The following is a 15,319-nucleotide window of genomic DNA, read 5'->3' as shown; positions in this document are numbered from 1 at the left end:
TTTCTCTAATGGCTGCTAATTGTGTCTTTGTGTCCCCAGTGTGACAAACTTTGCTCCCATGTAAATTTAAACATAAAAATCTACACAACAGCACAACATAAAGTCACTCACAGTGATTTATTTTGAGCATTGTGCGTTTATTTTGGTCGTTATCTGTAAGTGCAAAGTGTTGTTTTGTTTGTGAGGCCAGTTTAAGTAGTTAGTAGTGTTGAAATGCTGCTCTCTCTCCCTCTCTCTTCCCTTTCACGGAGCTCAACTTGCAATCAAGGAGGAGCCGAGAGTCCTCCGGGGCTTCTCCTGGAACCTGCTCCTCAAATATAAAGCGCTCCCCCCATCCACCAGGAAAGACTGAATCATAACTCACAAGGAGGAGCCGCTGCCTGAGCACATCTGTGGTTTCTCCCCAAACCTGTACTGACATCTGACTGCAGCTCTGTAGCACCAGTGATCTAGTCAGTGTGTCAAACACCGCTGGATTTTTAAAAAGAGATAGCTTTCTGATTAAGTGTACCTCCACACACACAGAGAGAACACAACTTGTCAGAAGCGCGTCTGAAGTTTGGAGAGGTGAGAGCGCGCAGATGGCAGCCCTCATCAGCGCGTACTCGTCGTGGCCGGAGTCCTTCGAGTGTCCTCCAGGAGACGGGGACGTGCCCGACGGACACGGCCCGCACAGGACCCCCGTGGACAAGGCGCCGGAGCCGCGGATCAGGCGACCCATGAACGCGTTCATGGTGTGGGCCAAAGACGAGCGCAAGCGGCTGGCGGTCCAGAATCCAGACCTGCACAATGCCGAGCTCAGCAAGATGTTGGGTGAGATAAAGTTATTTAAACTTCTGTTATTTTAAGTTGTTTTTAATTACATTTATCATCATTATTATTACTGTCTTTATTTTTTCTGCTATTTTTTTCCCCACACTTTTATAATTCCCATCGGGCCTCGGCTGTTTTACAAAAGTTTTTTAAATGTTTCCAACACCCGTAAAGGAAGATACATATTTAAAACACTTTTAGGAATGTTAAAGAAGACAAACAAATGTGTTTAACAGCAGCTGGTTTTAAATTAGACTAAGTAAATTAAATGCGTAATTTCAGAGGCATCGCAGTAAAAAGCGCGTCGCCAAAATCCTCCAAATTTAAATGTCTCTGTCTCTGTAAACCCCTAAAATTCGTTCAGACCATGGAAACAGAAAAGGACATAAATGTTTAATTTTGCGTTGGATTTCGGCTTCTTGGATTAGTGCTTTATGTTAAGCTCAAAATCTGGCACTGCCGCACATCGGAAATCATCTTAAAGCCGATTCCAGAGCAGCCATACATGTAAAATATGCTCACACAAATAAAGTTTAAATTGGGACTTGTGTTTATCTTAAAAAAAGGGAATTCACCACTAAGGGAAAGTCCCTTTAAAATGATTAGGAACTTAAAAGGAAGCTGAATATGGGGTGGGAGTTTTAGGAGATTTTCCCTTTGATTTTTTTTATGTGAAGCACCTGAGAAGTAAATGACAATTATGTGTTGTTATTATAAAGGAAGATTTATTTTATCATTTTTGTTGTGTCTGTTTTATAGTGATATTTAACCCTTGTTTAATTTTAGAAAACATGATGTAAGCTCACCATTATTTACAGGAATTTAATATCTTTATGATCCAGTAAAGGAGTGTGAGCCTAAAACTTTAAAAATGAAAACAAATTAATGGAAATTTTACAAGTTATAGAAATTGTTTGTGTGAGAAAATATATTCTGACATTATACTTAACATTAAATTAAAAAAATAATTATTGCAAACCCATCTGTTAAAGCCTATTCAGGATTTTTAGCTACAATAAATAAAAATATAAATATATATATGTGTATTTTCTTCTCACAGGCAAGTCCTGGAAGGCCCTGACTCCCCCTGATAAGAGGCCCTATGTAGAGGAAGCAGAGAGGCTCCGGGTGCAGCACATGCAGGACTACCCCAACTATAAGTATCGGCCTCGCCGGAAGAAACAGCTGAAGCGCATCTGCAAGCGGGTGGACCCCGGCTTCCTCCTGAGCGGGCTGGCGCCTGATCAGAACGCCCTGCCCGAGCAGCGAGCCCTGTGCCACCCCCACGACAAAGACGAGGGCAGCCCCAATGGCATCAGGAGCGGCTTCTCCAGCCCCAGCCCCGCTCTGCCCAGCGTCCGAAGTTTCAGAGACCCAGCCGGCTCCAACAGCAGCTTCGACACCTACCCCTACGGCCTGCCCACTCCCCCCGAGATGTCCCCCTTAGATGCCATGGACCACGAGCACGTACCCCCTTCTTATTATTCCACGTCTGGTAACAGCTCCTCCGTGTCCTGCTCTTCCTCCTGCCCAGATGAGCACCACCAGAATCAGACACACATGGGCAGCCCGCCCCCTTACCACACTGACTACGCTCAGACCCAAATCCACTGTGGGGGCGCCCACATAGGTCACATCTCTCACATGTCCCAAACTGGTGGTGGACTGATACCCGGCCCTCCGCTGTCCTACTACAGTACCTCATCTTTCCCCCAGATTCACCACGGGCTCCACCAGGGCCACCTGGGTCAGCTGTCCCCGCCACCAGAGACACAGGGTCACCTGGAGACTCTAGACCAGCTGAGCCAGGCAGAGCTTCTGGGTGAGGTGGACCGCAATGAGTTTGACCAGTACCTGAACTCCAATGGGACCGGGTTCCACCCCGAGCAGGGCAGCGGCATGACAGTTACGGGACACATCCAGGTGGCGTCCGCCGCCACCGCCTCTGCCACTGCGTGTCCCAGTAGCACCACAGAAACCAGCCTCATTTCGGTGCTCGCGGACGCCACGGCGGCCTACTACAACAACTACGGCATCTCGTAAGCTCAGCTACAGCTGATCAGAGACACTGCAGGGTTTGAAATGGGTGAAGATATTCGGGATGATGTTGCACTCGGGTGCCAGTCCCTTATCAGCATCCATGAGCAACATCATCCCACCGTTAAAACCTGAACTGACTACTGAGCAATATGATTGTCTGGAGCCGAGGAAAGAACAAAGAGCAAACGGAGGAACATTAAAAAAAGGGAGATGGACACCTCAGGGATGCAGACACAAAATACTATAGTATGCCACCTCCAGCTGTCACGCAATTTCTAAACCAGAAGAACAATCGTAAAAAGACTTGTCCACTTGTAAATGTCACTAGTTACTGTTGCCGCTGCGGCATGTACAGACGCTCCTTAGAAGCTAATTTAAGTCCTTTTGATGTTTCGCATAAACTGTAATGCTATTATCGAACGCTTTTCCCATTTCGAATGTTTGTATCATATGTTCTGGCTCTCGTTAGTCTGGGAGTCTTTACCTCAGTAGTTGTAATTGAATGAGGTTTTAGTTGGACATTTCTTATGCAATTTAACAAAAAGCGGTGTATAATGAAGAAAAAAGGCGTTTATACTTCTTCTCAAGTACTTAATAATATATAATCATAACCTCTACGATGGAAAATAATAATGGTAACTATAACTGTATGCTGATTTAGGTTTGTGAAAGACAATAATTTAAAATAAAGTTCAATTTTTATATTAATGCAGTTGCTGCTTGGGTAATGAGCACATACACACACACACACACACACACACACACACACACACACACACACTTCTACTCATACATATTGCACCTAATTAACACAATAACACTCACGCATTAAAATAAAGTAGGACTGCTTATGTCACACTACAGGTTTTCATGCTATTTGTCCATCTTTGACTTGTCACACTTTATATTCTTCTATCCTGAGCTCGTGTGCTGCGAGTGGCCCATTCTGACACCCACTCCCCTGCGTGCTTTTTTCCACCCTCCATCACATCATCCTTCTCCATCCGTCTCCTCTCGCTTTCATTTCATCCCGGTTCAGAGGATTAGTGTAAAACAGGCACAGCCGTCGCTGCCCGCCTCCATCTCAACCGTCCTTTGTTTTCCCGGAGTCTTATTCTGGGTGCCATTCTTAGGCACTCCGGACCCCACTTCCAACCCCCACCCCCTCACCCCCGTGTTCTATCTTGCTGATGCAGACCTTTCGTAATCTGTGCAGAATAAATAAAAAAATAAATCCCAGGGCTTCGTTGACTGTTTTACACCCTCCTCATTTTTCTCTTTTTTTTTTTTTACCCCCCCCTCCTCTCCTCCTCTCCACCTCCCCTTTCCTCCTCCTCTCCACTCCTCCCCTCTCACCCTCTCTGTTCTCTTGAATTTTTCTTTTTCGATAAAAGGAATTCAGGGGGCTTTTGACAAATCCTGGAGTCTGGCTGGTCTTCCTGCATTTTTTTGGGAACGGTTGAGTCGTGCTTCTTGTAAAGAGGATGTGGCGGAGGAGCGGTGTTTCCTGACTGATAAGGGAAAAGCCTCTCTCCGTCAGGATGTTTGGGCCTGGCTGGGCCCTGCATTAAAGAGCCAGAGAGAGGGAAGGGAACCCGCTGTTCAGCGAGCGGGAGGAAACACTGCCGCGCTGATTAGCATCTCACTTACCCGTCTTTACTCACCCACCATTTTTCAGGAGAGGCTTTGTCAACCTGGCCTGTCGTACCTTGACCGCAGATGCACCACAAACAGCAGTGAGCATGTTTCTTACTCTGAAGCCGAACACATGTACCCAAAATGACCTTTCTCTGTACCCATACTCAACCATGATTGCTCGCTTTTGACACAGTAACTGACCAGAATGACAACATTTATCAAGCACCGGTGTTTGCAGCTGTGCTCATTTCTCCGGGGTTACATCATTACCCTTTACGCCTGCAGGGGTGCAAAACTCTGCGGAGGGTCCATTTGAGTGCGATCATATTTTGGATGCAGGGAGCCAGTCGGGTGGTGCCCCAGGCATTACGGGGGTGAGAAAGTAGTCTTTGGTGCACCGTTGGTCAGGGTCAGCTCAGGGTGCTGCTGCAGACTCCCTCGGTAAAGACGCCCTACAATGTCTCGACAATCACATCCAGCACCTCAGGGTAGGACGATGGAACACGGACAAGGACAAAGACTCAAGCGTCAACAAAGCATCGTCACATTAGGGTCAGACCGGTGCACACGCATGAACTGCAGAATAAAGCAGCGTTTTCTCTGCTTTGATATTTTAAGTGTATCATGTCCGAATGAATCAGAAAATCACGTGACCACTGCAGAGATTTAGGCAACGACTAGATCTGTTCAGTTCTGTTTTTAATATGGCAACGGTGCAGTTTTCAGATTATCTAATGTTTATTTTTCAACAGTGTATTCAGCTTATGGAGTAGAAGAATTTTCTGAAACTATAAAGCCACATTTCAATTTGTCAAAATCAAAGATGGAGATAAATGTTTCAGTTTTCAGTGGACAGCGAACGCATCAAATTCAAATACATGTCACACACTTACACATTATAATAAACTGTAATATATATGTGCATTCCCCACTAAAACTATATTTATCTGTGTGTAGGTTTTTTCATAATGTGATCAACCCTCTAGAGTGATGAGTAAACAATATTTGGTGTCTAAACCCTGGGTCTTTAACAGGGCGTCCCTAGTGTTGCTTCAGGGGAGGTGCAACATTATTGTTGGTTTTTGAAGGTTTTTAAAAATTCAAATATGTCTGAAAATACAAATTAACATGAATCATTATCCAGCAACTTATCTGTGTGAAAGTGGCCCCTGCCTGCCAATATACAACTCAGTTTTATACAATATATGCAGTAAGGGGGCCCTGCTTTGTCTCCGTTCCAGCTAAGGGGTCCTTGGCCTGAAACACCCCTGATCTAAACCAATGAGTACACAGTGGTTTCCAATGAGAAAACTACCACGTCACATTTTCTGTCAGTGATAACGCTTATCTTTCAATGGCACTTCATATTTCTGCGAAATACCCACAAGTTTTTTATCAAGATTTGCAGATCCTGTGACTTTTTAGGTCTCGGGAAGTGAGGGCAAAACACTCAGCTTGTCGGCCTCAATCCTTTCCTCCCTAGAAGGTGACTCATTGTCAACGTAACCTTTACTCAGAGGCTTCTGCTGAAAACCTGAGACAGCCATCGCTGCTGTTTAAGCGACCATAAATCAACAAGAAAGGAAAGAGGAAAATAATGTGTCAACAAACACTGGCGTGACGTTGTTGCAAACATAAACTTTACTTCACGCACACGCGCGCTTGCAGGGATTGCCTGTAAAGCCCTGCAGTTTGTGCGAAGGAAGTGCATGATCTCTTAATTTGACTAATTGAATCTTCAGCAGGATAACAAGATTTACAATATTTGCCATTATAAGGATATAGGCTGAACAAACAAAAGAGCCTCCTCTTGTTATTTCTCTCTGATTGCTGACTGGCTCCGTTCCAGTCTCAGGTCAAGCCCGTGGAATGAGTCCGTCAGGTAGTCTGTTATGTTTCCTATTTCCTCCTCTGCCGTCATGTCACTTCCCTGGGCAAACAAACAACTTGGCGGTCAAAACTCAACACCAACTGTCAAGGTAACGGGCTCTTGGTGTGTGTGCAGACTCGGGGGGCGCGGAGGCTTGCACAGCTGTGTAAAGTATTATCCATCTGCCGGGACCGAGGTGAGCAGTGATCACTTTAAATATCGTGTCCTCCGGAGGCACGGAGGAGGCTGACTGTCTGGTTGGTCCAGCGTCCATTGTGTAGCCGCGGAGGGAGCGTCCAATCGCGTCACATTTGGAGGTCGAACATTTGTGCTATATGACGTTATATGCGTATTAACTGTAGGTCAAGAGGAAGTGGCTGATTTGAAGTACGTGACTAAGGCATATCAAGGCTGAGACTGACATGCACTTTAAACCTACATATAGACACTCGTGTCATGGTGTTTAAATTAGCATTGTATTGTCGCTGCATGAAGACAGATGGCTTATTCCACTTACATAAACATAATATATGCAGCTGCATACATCACATTCGATGAAGCAAAGTTATCGTTCCAAGTGTCCTTCCTTTTAAGCCTTGCAAATAGACAACAACAAACCCATTACAACATCTTCATCACAATAAATGCAGTGAACTTTACACCAAATTAAACTACTCCGCGCGACGGATAAAGACACACTTACATCAGTAAACACTAAATGTTGTCGGAGTGCATTTCCAGTTGGAGTGTGTTTCAGCAGCATAATAACCTGTTTACAATTTGTACTTGGCCCTAAATCTGGCCAAAGGAGGGGAGAAGAAGGAGGGGGAAAAAAAACACACACACATCTCACAGCAAGGGATTATGGGTGCAGCTATTCTTCATCTCATTGTGGCTCAACAACAGGCAGAGTGTGGGGTGGCAGGCAGGCGTGTACGTCGCCGGACGAAGAATGGACCAGACTCGTCGAGGGACAGGTGCCATGTGGCAGAGGATGCGCGGGGACACAGATGGGGACCCCTGGAAAACTTGGGGGACTGTGCGAGCAGCCAAGGGCCTCCCACCCGTACCTGTGCTGTGAATGCTGCAGCTGAACGGGATCCGGCACCTGTTCTAAGCAGATACAGGCGAGCGGCAAAAGCACAGAGGGAGGCCAGCACATGGCTGCCAACCCAGGGAAGGAGAAGGCTAGATTTCCATTTACCCATAAGCGCGGCCTGATTACCAAATCGGCACAGGCGGCAAAGCTTGTGCTCCACTGCAGGATGTGCGGAGAAAAAAAGAAGGATTGAGAAATGTCTTCCAAAACTGTGCATTTCAGTAAACTCCCCACTTTAATAAGAGTTCTGTAGTTGTGTATTATTCATCAAAGTAGAAACACTGAAAAGTCAAGACGTATAAAAATACTCTTATTTCTTAAAGACATGATGCAAAATTGCAGTGCATGTCCTATTTTTACCGCCTGGCCCGCACTGGTCCCTCTCCCTCTCTCTAATAGCATGGCATGCACTGGCCTGTGTGTGCTGCAGCGCTATCTGCCTTGTTTTTGACTGCTGCAGATTCTCCCAGGGGTGGTGTAACTCTTCACCTCAATGTGGAGGTGGATGTTCCTATTGTGCTTCCTAATTGCAATGTGGTTGTTCCATTTAAGAGATAGAACATCCTTATCTGTTCCGTGTGTGATCCCGTATTGTGGGAATAACTGGAGGAGGAATTGCGTGTTTTTGATTCATGTTTTAATCGAGATAATTCGAATATTACGTGGTTTCGTTGTCTGGTATCTTTGTTTAAACAAGACTGGGGTGAAACAGGCTGCTAAACTGGAAAGGATATGGCTAATTCCTGCAATGTTTGCAAGGCAAAATTGGTCATCTTATGAGACTGGTTTTCTCTTTGTAAATTCACAGCTCTGGAAAAACATGAGCTAATACCATGCCCGAATGTTACGTGAATTTGGACACTGCTCTTTAAAAAGGGCAGGAGCGACATGTCTTTGATCTCGAGTCACTCCCCATCTTTTCCATTTTAGCGGGCCCTCGCACTGCCTATGTGGCTCTGGCCTTGTCGTCCTGCACCAACAGCGTTTACTCAGCGTGCATCCTGAGAAGCAGACGCACTAATGATTTGGATGAGTGATGTTATAAGATCAGCGGTGTGAGAGAGTCCCTTTTAACAGCTACTGTGGAGGATAGACAAAGCAAAGCACCCGGCTGCCTGATGACAGCTTGTGAGAAACTCTGAGAGTCATTAAGTTTTGCATATTTCAGAAAAAGTCATTCATAGAATTTGTGTGGAGACAATTTAACAGTTAGATTGTGATCAGTCTGCATAAGAACTGACTTAATACATTTATTTTTAACAACTAACAATGATTTACATCTTAAATAGCCCAGTCGCCAGAAAGATATGTTGGAGTTGTACGTTTCAGCAAACCACAAATATGTTACATTTGCACACTTCATACCGATGTTTTATGTAAACTTTTCTAAAATGACATAGTATATGAGATGATTTTGTCATCAGGAGGAGGGGTTATGGTGGATGGTGTGTCATAACAAAACCAGCTGAGATTTAGTGAGTAATTACAGTGTTGCTTTTTGCTTTAAAGGAACCAAACATGGATGTTTTGTAGAGGCTCGTCACTATTTTTCCAGCAACTTTTTAGGGACCAAACAGCTGTTTTGTAGCAGCCTGTTGCTGGTTTTCCAGCGATATTTTTAGGAACCAAGCATGGTTGTTTTGTAGTCACCTGTTGCTGCTTTTCTAGCAGATTTTTAGTCACCAAATGTGGGTGTTTTGTAGCGACCTGTCACTATTTTTCCAGTAACTTTTAGGAACTAACACAGGATTTTTGTCACTTGTCACTTGTTGCTGGTTTTCTAGCAGATTTTTAGTAACCAAATGTGGGTGTTTTGTAACGACTTGTCACTATTTTTCCAATGACTTTTTATGAACTAACACGGGTGTTTTATAGCCATTTGCTGCTGGTTGTCCAGTGGATTTTAGCCACCAAATGTGGGTGTTTTGTAGCGACCTCCCACTATTTTTCTAGCGACTTTTTAGGGACCAAACATGGGTGTTTTGTTGCAACCTGTCACTATTTTTCCAGTGACTTTTTAGGAACTAACACGGGTGATTTGTAGCCATTTGTTGCTGGTTTTATAGCGGATTTTTAGTCACCAAATGTGGGTGTTTTGTAGCGACCTATCACTGTTTTTCCAGTGGCTTTTTAGGAACTAACACGGGTGATTTGTAGCCATTTGTTGCTGGTTTTTTTTAGGAACTAACACGGGTGATTTGTAGCCATTTGTTGCTGGTTTTATAGCGGATTTTTAGTCACCAAATGTGGGTGTTTTGTAGCGACCTATCACTGTTTTTCCAGTAACTTTTTAGGAACTAACACGGGTGATTTGTAGCCATTTGTTGCTGGTTTTCCAGTGGATTTTTAGTCACCAAATGTGGGTGTTTTGTAGCGACGGGTTGCTGTTTTTCCAGCAACTTTTTAGGAATGAAGCATGGGTGTTTTGTAGTCACTTGTTGCTGGTTTTCCAGCAGATTTTTCAGCATCAAATGTGTGTTTTGTAGCGATCCGGTGCTGTTTTCCAGTGGCTTTTTAGGGACCAAACATAGCTGTTTTGTAGCAGCCCGTTACTGGTTTTCCAGTGACATTTTTAGGAACAAAACATAGGTGTTTTGTAGTCACTTGTTGATGGTTTCCCATGGATTTTTAGTCACCAAATATGGGTGTTTCGTAGCAACCTGTTGCTGTTTTTCCAGTGGCTTTTTAGTCACCAAAGATGGGTATTTTATAGCCACACATTGGTTGTTTGCCAGGACCTTTTGTTTTGTAGCAACCCACCACCATTTTTCCTTGATTCACAGAACAGGTATAGACACAGACAGATTCCTACCAGGTGTGCTGATCAGTCAATCAGCTGGTGCCACTAATTAGATGAGAGCAACTCTGAGGAGCCTGACTACCAAACCACAATAACCTGTCCTATAACATAAGAATACACTAATGTACAAAAAAACACAACTATAGTATCGAATCTCTTTATCACTTTTTGAGCACCCTTTCTTTTGTGCACAGATGTCTTAAATAAATTTACTATTTTTGCATTGATCTCAGCCTGTGGACCTTTTTGTGGCTTTCTTAGTGTGCAGGCATCTCCTCTGCCATCCATTCTTGTTTTGTAGCGACCCATTTTTTCCAGCAGATAGTGCCATGAAAAGTGGTTGTTTTTGACAGAGACGTCACCACATTCCTGCCAGGAGAGTGCCAAAAAATGCAGCTGTGTTTTACCAAGACATTGCTGTGTTTCCTGCCTGGTAGTGCCAAAAAAAGCAGAGACATTGCTGCATTGTAATCACTTTTATCTGTGTTAGACATGGCTATTAATCTCATATTGCATTTTGATTGAAATACTGCATATTTATTTATTTACTATCGACATGTTAAGAGTATGGTCCCCTTGATTTTGAGGGGTGAGATTGGTTTAAGAGGCTGTGGTGTGCTCATTTTGTAAGCTAGATAGTGGTATCTTGTCAAACTAGTTAACCTGGGTCATGTAGCCTGCAGCAGCGTCATCAAATTCCTTAAATTCAGTTATGGCTTTTGGTTTTGGCCACCCCTATGACAAATTTCTGGGGGCGCCATTGCCTATCAGTATGGGAAAAAATCAAGTGCTTTACGCACAAAGACATCCTGCCCACACCTCTGGAATTACACTTTAAGTCTCTGTCAACCAGGAGCCTGAAGAGTCTGCAAGTGTAAGAGTCATGTAAGATGACTGATCGGTGATGCAAGTTCCTACATACAGGAACAACAAACCCCATCCCAGCTGCTTATTCAGAGAAAAAAAGTACGTCAGTCACGACACACAGCATTTCCGCTGCCTTGATGTGTGCTGTTTACACTCAGAGTTTCTGGGTAAGAACACTCCTTTCTGACCTTGGCAGTGGGTCACTCTGGCATCATTTCCATGCTCACTCCCCATTCCTCCGACCTTTACGTTACGGGTGTAATATTCGGGATGTTGTTGATGTCTGAGCTCAGAGGAATCCCTTCCTGCTGGATGCTCAGCCCCATTTCCTTAAAGACTCAACATCAAAAATGAGACGCATGGAAATGACTCACACACTCGTCCCCAGAGCTCAGACACTTCAACTAAAGTACCATGTTGACAGGTTCAAAACAGGATATGAGCTGGAGAGGTCTATGTTTATTACAGATGGCGGAATACTTAAGAGCAGTGATAGCTGAGGGCTCTGATAAGCAAATACAGCAGCTTCAGTCACGTATCCACTGTGACCTACTGGTGGGCACACAAAGACTGAACTCAATAACCATTAGTCATAAGCCACATTACATAAGACATTCAAACATATACAGGCTACAGTCATTTCATGTTTAGGCTCACTGCACGCTTCAACTGTGTCTCCACTCCCAAAAATAGCTGCAACACAGCAATGCAGCACAAATAAACTTACACTGAGACATTCTCTAGGATCACAGCTCCTTTAAAGTGTGCTGCACTAACTGCAAGACTTGACCCTGTAGTTTAGTTAATTGTGCTTCTGCAAAATATTACACAGTGTGCACTTTCACAGAGCAGTTTTCCCAAGGTGTTAGGAACTAAGAATCTATAAACCCCATTAATTACAGTACCCCATGACCTTATAGGCTAACTTACGCCATCTATAAACTGACCAATTTCTGCTTAGTAGTGGTTTAATAATCCTACAGGCAAGAGTGCCTCTCAAACATAGACTATAAATTAAACATTAAGATATGTGGGCTACAGTATTATATTGTTCTTCAACCATGAGCAATGGCATGTGTACATTTGAGAGATTTTGATGCAGTCATCTTCTGAATTGGCTCCAGCTGTGAGCAGTCTAACTAAAGAGAGCTGAAGATTAAGTTAGGAGTGACATGACAGTAGTATAGACAGAGGTCTTAATTTATTAAACTCTAATAAATTAAATTCAAGGTCTATTTGTCTTGTTTTTATGCAAAATATGTAACGAAATATTGCTCTAGCTTTGCAAATAAATAAATAATAATAAAAGTACATAAAAAACGTCAAGCAACTTTTTAGGGGCTCAACAAATGCTTTAGTTGACTGGCTGCTAACACACGTTACTATTGGCTCAGCTGCAGCTGCAAATTGATCTGCTTGACATTTAAACCAATCACAAGCTTGCAATATTTTTTAATCAGGAAGTTAGTTTGGTTTGACTCCTGCCATTCACAACAGTGACACGTGTCCTGCAGGGATGGCGACAAAATAAAAGGGATTACACTTGAAAACTGAGTACCTGGCTTTGGGCTTGAAGACGTTGGAGGATTCTTCTATTGATTTAAAGTCGTTTTTGGGAGTTAGCAGCTGGTGGCAACGAGAAAAGCTGCAGTCAAAAGCTCTTCTACTTGTCAAATGCCACTGCAGAGGTGGGTACTGTGTCCGAGGCAGATATTTGGAGTGCGCCCGTATTGTGACCTTTACGGTAAATGTGTTTAAACGGCCCAGCGCGAGCAGGAAGATTTTGAAACTTACTTTTCGTATTATCTCAACTTTAAAGACAAGTGTTGCAATATGAAAGACTTACCTGAGGAGAAACTATGAATTCTTAATTGTACTCCACATACAATTTATTTGTTTGTACAATTTAGCGTCGAAGTTGGCGTAAAGTGTACGGAGGATATGCGTGACTGTTTCCGGTTTTCAAAATAAGATGTTAACACAAATTAAATACCAAATGTATACTGTCTGTGGAAATATGATTAATTGGATTGTTTTCACAGAAGGTATAAAACATGTTATCTATGACCCTCTGTAAAAAACAAAACAAACGTGCAAAAACACTAAAATGTGAGGTAAGCTACTTGATTGTTTCAATTTGGGTCGCCTGAATAATCATTAAATAAACAACTCCTGACATGAACTCATACATTTCAGTTCAAGACTAATTTGGACATTTTCACTGTATCAAATTAGAGATTTTCTAAAGTAAAAGTACCACATTTGTACCTCAAAATGTCTTCCTTTTTTGAGGCATGAGATATTGTAAAAACAAATGTCTGGGCTTTTTTGTCTAACCTTAATGTGGGATAAAACCATTTTCTTCCATAAGTAGTTTCATACACCTATGCTGCTGGACTTGGTACTTCTAAGCCAACACCCACATACAATATAAACTAATCTTACTGTGTAGTTTTTTTTTGGCCCTCTTGTATTTATTTGATAGGACAATTGAGGGCGGACACATACAGCAAATATTGTGGAACAGAATTGAACCCCAGTCACTGCAGTAACTCAGCATTTTCATTCATTGGGCGCACTTTATTCCTGGTGAAATATGGGGCATCCCTACTGCATAGATTTTTATTATTACAATGTCTTTCCCAAAGAAAAAGCCATTTTGTTTGACTCTGTTGACCCATTGACCCATTTCGTCCACAAGTAGTTTATGAACCTAAGATTTCTGGAATTGGACTACATGTTCAATAAACTAGTGGTGTAGTGGTAGTTGAAAAGGTAGGTGTGCTACGAGATAGAAGGGTAGGTTACTGAGGAAGAAGTGGGTATACTCTATAAAGGGTGTCTACAGATATAACCAAGCTAAATTTAAGACTTTTTAAGACCTTTTTGATACCACCTTAAATGAAATTTAAGACCAAGTAAACACACTGATGTCAGATCAAAATGAGCAGGAATCCTTCCAGGAATGGAAGTATTAAGGAATTCGGAGAGAATCTGGAGACATTTCTGTGGTAATATGACTGAAAATATTTGAATTTGAATTTAATACTGTGAATGGACAGAAAAAGAGGTGGGTATGACTACACTGCTGCTATAAACGTCTTTTACTCTGTAGACTTTGAGTAATGTAACGTCAAGAATAAGCCTTTGTGGATTAAACTGCATTTCTTCCATGAGTACTATGGGGAAAAACAGTTTCATCAGTAAGTTTGACTATTAATTTTTCAAAGAAACACGCCTAACATGTTTTAAAATCTATGAATACAATCAAAAGGTTTTTTTTTTCCAAATACTATGTTTAGGCTATTTGGTAAATATTTAATCTCTTATTTTGAAAACCGGAACTAGCAACGTGTGCCGTCGCGCTAACTTCGCTAAATCTGACGTAGTTTGAAAGTTTAAATTGTATCATATGGACTCCTCACGTCGCTGACAACAAATATAGTCCATAGACTACATTTAGGTAAGACTGTTGCAATGGAAAACTTTTCTTTGTAAAGTGAGAAAATGACAGAATGTAAAAAAAGAGGGATTAAAGTGTGTCTCTCTGCCTGACAGCTCGCGCTTGGCCGTTTCAAAGCACTTATCATAACGGTCAGAATACGGGTGCACTCAAAATGTATGGCCGCCTTTTTTTTATTTTAAAACACCGGCTGTGTTGACCGTAGTTTGTACAGTTGATAACACTTTCATCTTTTTTGTGTGTTTATATTTTCTTATACGATTAGGGGAGAAGTTTATGTACAATTGTCAGGATGGCCGAGCGGTCTAAGGCGCTGCGTTCAGGTCGCAGTCTCCCCTGGAGGCGTGGGTTCGAATCCCACTTCTGACAAACAACTTTTTTTGTCCTCTGTGTGTCGTCATGCTCACTACGGACTTCAATCACACTGTTGGCGGACTTATTTATTTTTCTGCATGTTTTACGCTCACCACAAATAAGATAAAATGATATCACACCAGGACGACTTATGTTATTACATTACATTACCAAATATTGTTGCTGTTTCTCAATTATGTCATGTTTGCCTGCAATGTGTGACCCCTGTGTCAGTTTGACAGCACAGCAGCTGTGTTTGTGTTTTAAAGTGTGGTCTCATTTGAATAATGTGACATGCAGGTTTACAAACACTGATTACATTAATGTTAATAGTACAGATAATTAATTACACCAACAAGTTTGAGTGGCTAATTG

The 15,319-nt window shown here is 42.6% G+C and overlaps 1 protein-coding gene and 1 non-coding gene across 2 annotated transcripts; both read left to right on the top strand.

Annotated features, from left to right (window-relative positions):
• The first annotated feature begins 332 nt into the window (after positions 1 to 332).
• sox7 (SRY-box transcription factor 7) lies at positions 333 to 3,547 on the top strand. Its single transcript, XM_050057651.1, has 2 exons — positions 333 to 813; positions 1,874 to 3,547. Exons 1-2 carry the CDS (start codon positions 582 to 584, stop codon positions 2,854 to 2,856), a joined length of 1,215 nt encoding a protein of 404 aa, XP_049913608.1. The 5' UTR covers positions 333 to 581; the 3' UTR covers positions 2,857 to 3,547.
• Positions 3,548 to 14,876: 11,329 nt separating this feature from the next.
• On the top strand, positions 14,877 to 14,959 carry trnal-cag (transfer RNA leucine (anticodon CAG)). Its single transcript has one exon. It is a non-coding gene; the product is annotated as a tRNA-Leu (tRNA).
• The last annotated feature ends 360 nt before the right edge of the window (positions 14,960 to 15,319 follow it).

Source organism: Epinephelus moara, chromosome 12 (genome assembly GCF_006386435.1).
Source record: "Epinephelus moara isolate mb chromosome 12, YSFRI_EMoa_1.0, whole genome shotgun sequence".
Lineage (NCBI taxonomy): Eukaryota > Metazoa > Chordata > Actinopteri > Perciformes > Serranidae > Epinephelus > Epinephelus moara.
Note: the sequence above shows the minus strand (reverse complement) of the source record. Positions and strands in the feature narration are given on the sequence as shown.

Excerpts from the sequence above, each read along its gene's own strand:
- sox7 (XM_050057651.1), top strand. The coding sequence starts at position 582 with ATGGCAGCCCTCATCAGCGCGTACTCGTCGTGGCCGGAGTCCTTCGAG. Across the intron at positions 814-1,873 it reads CGAGCTCAGCAAGATGTTGG|GCAAGTCCTGGAAGGCCCTG; the intron begins GTGAGATAAAGT and ends TTCTTCTCACAG.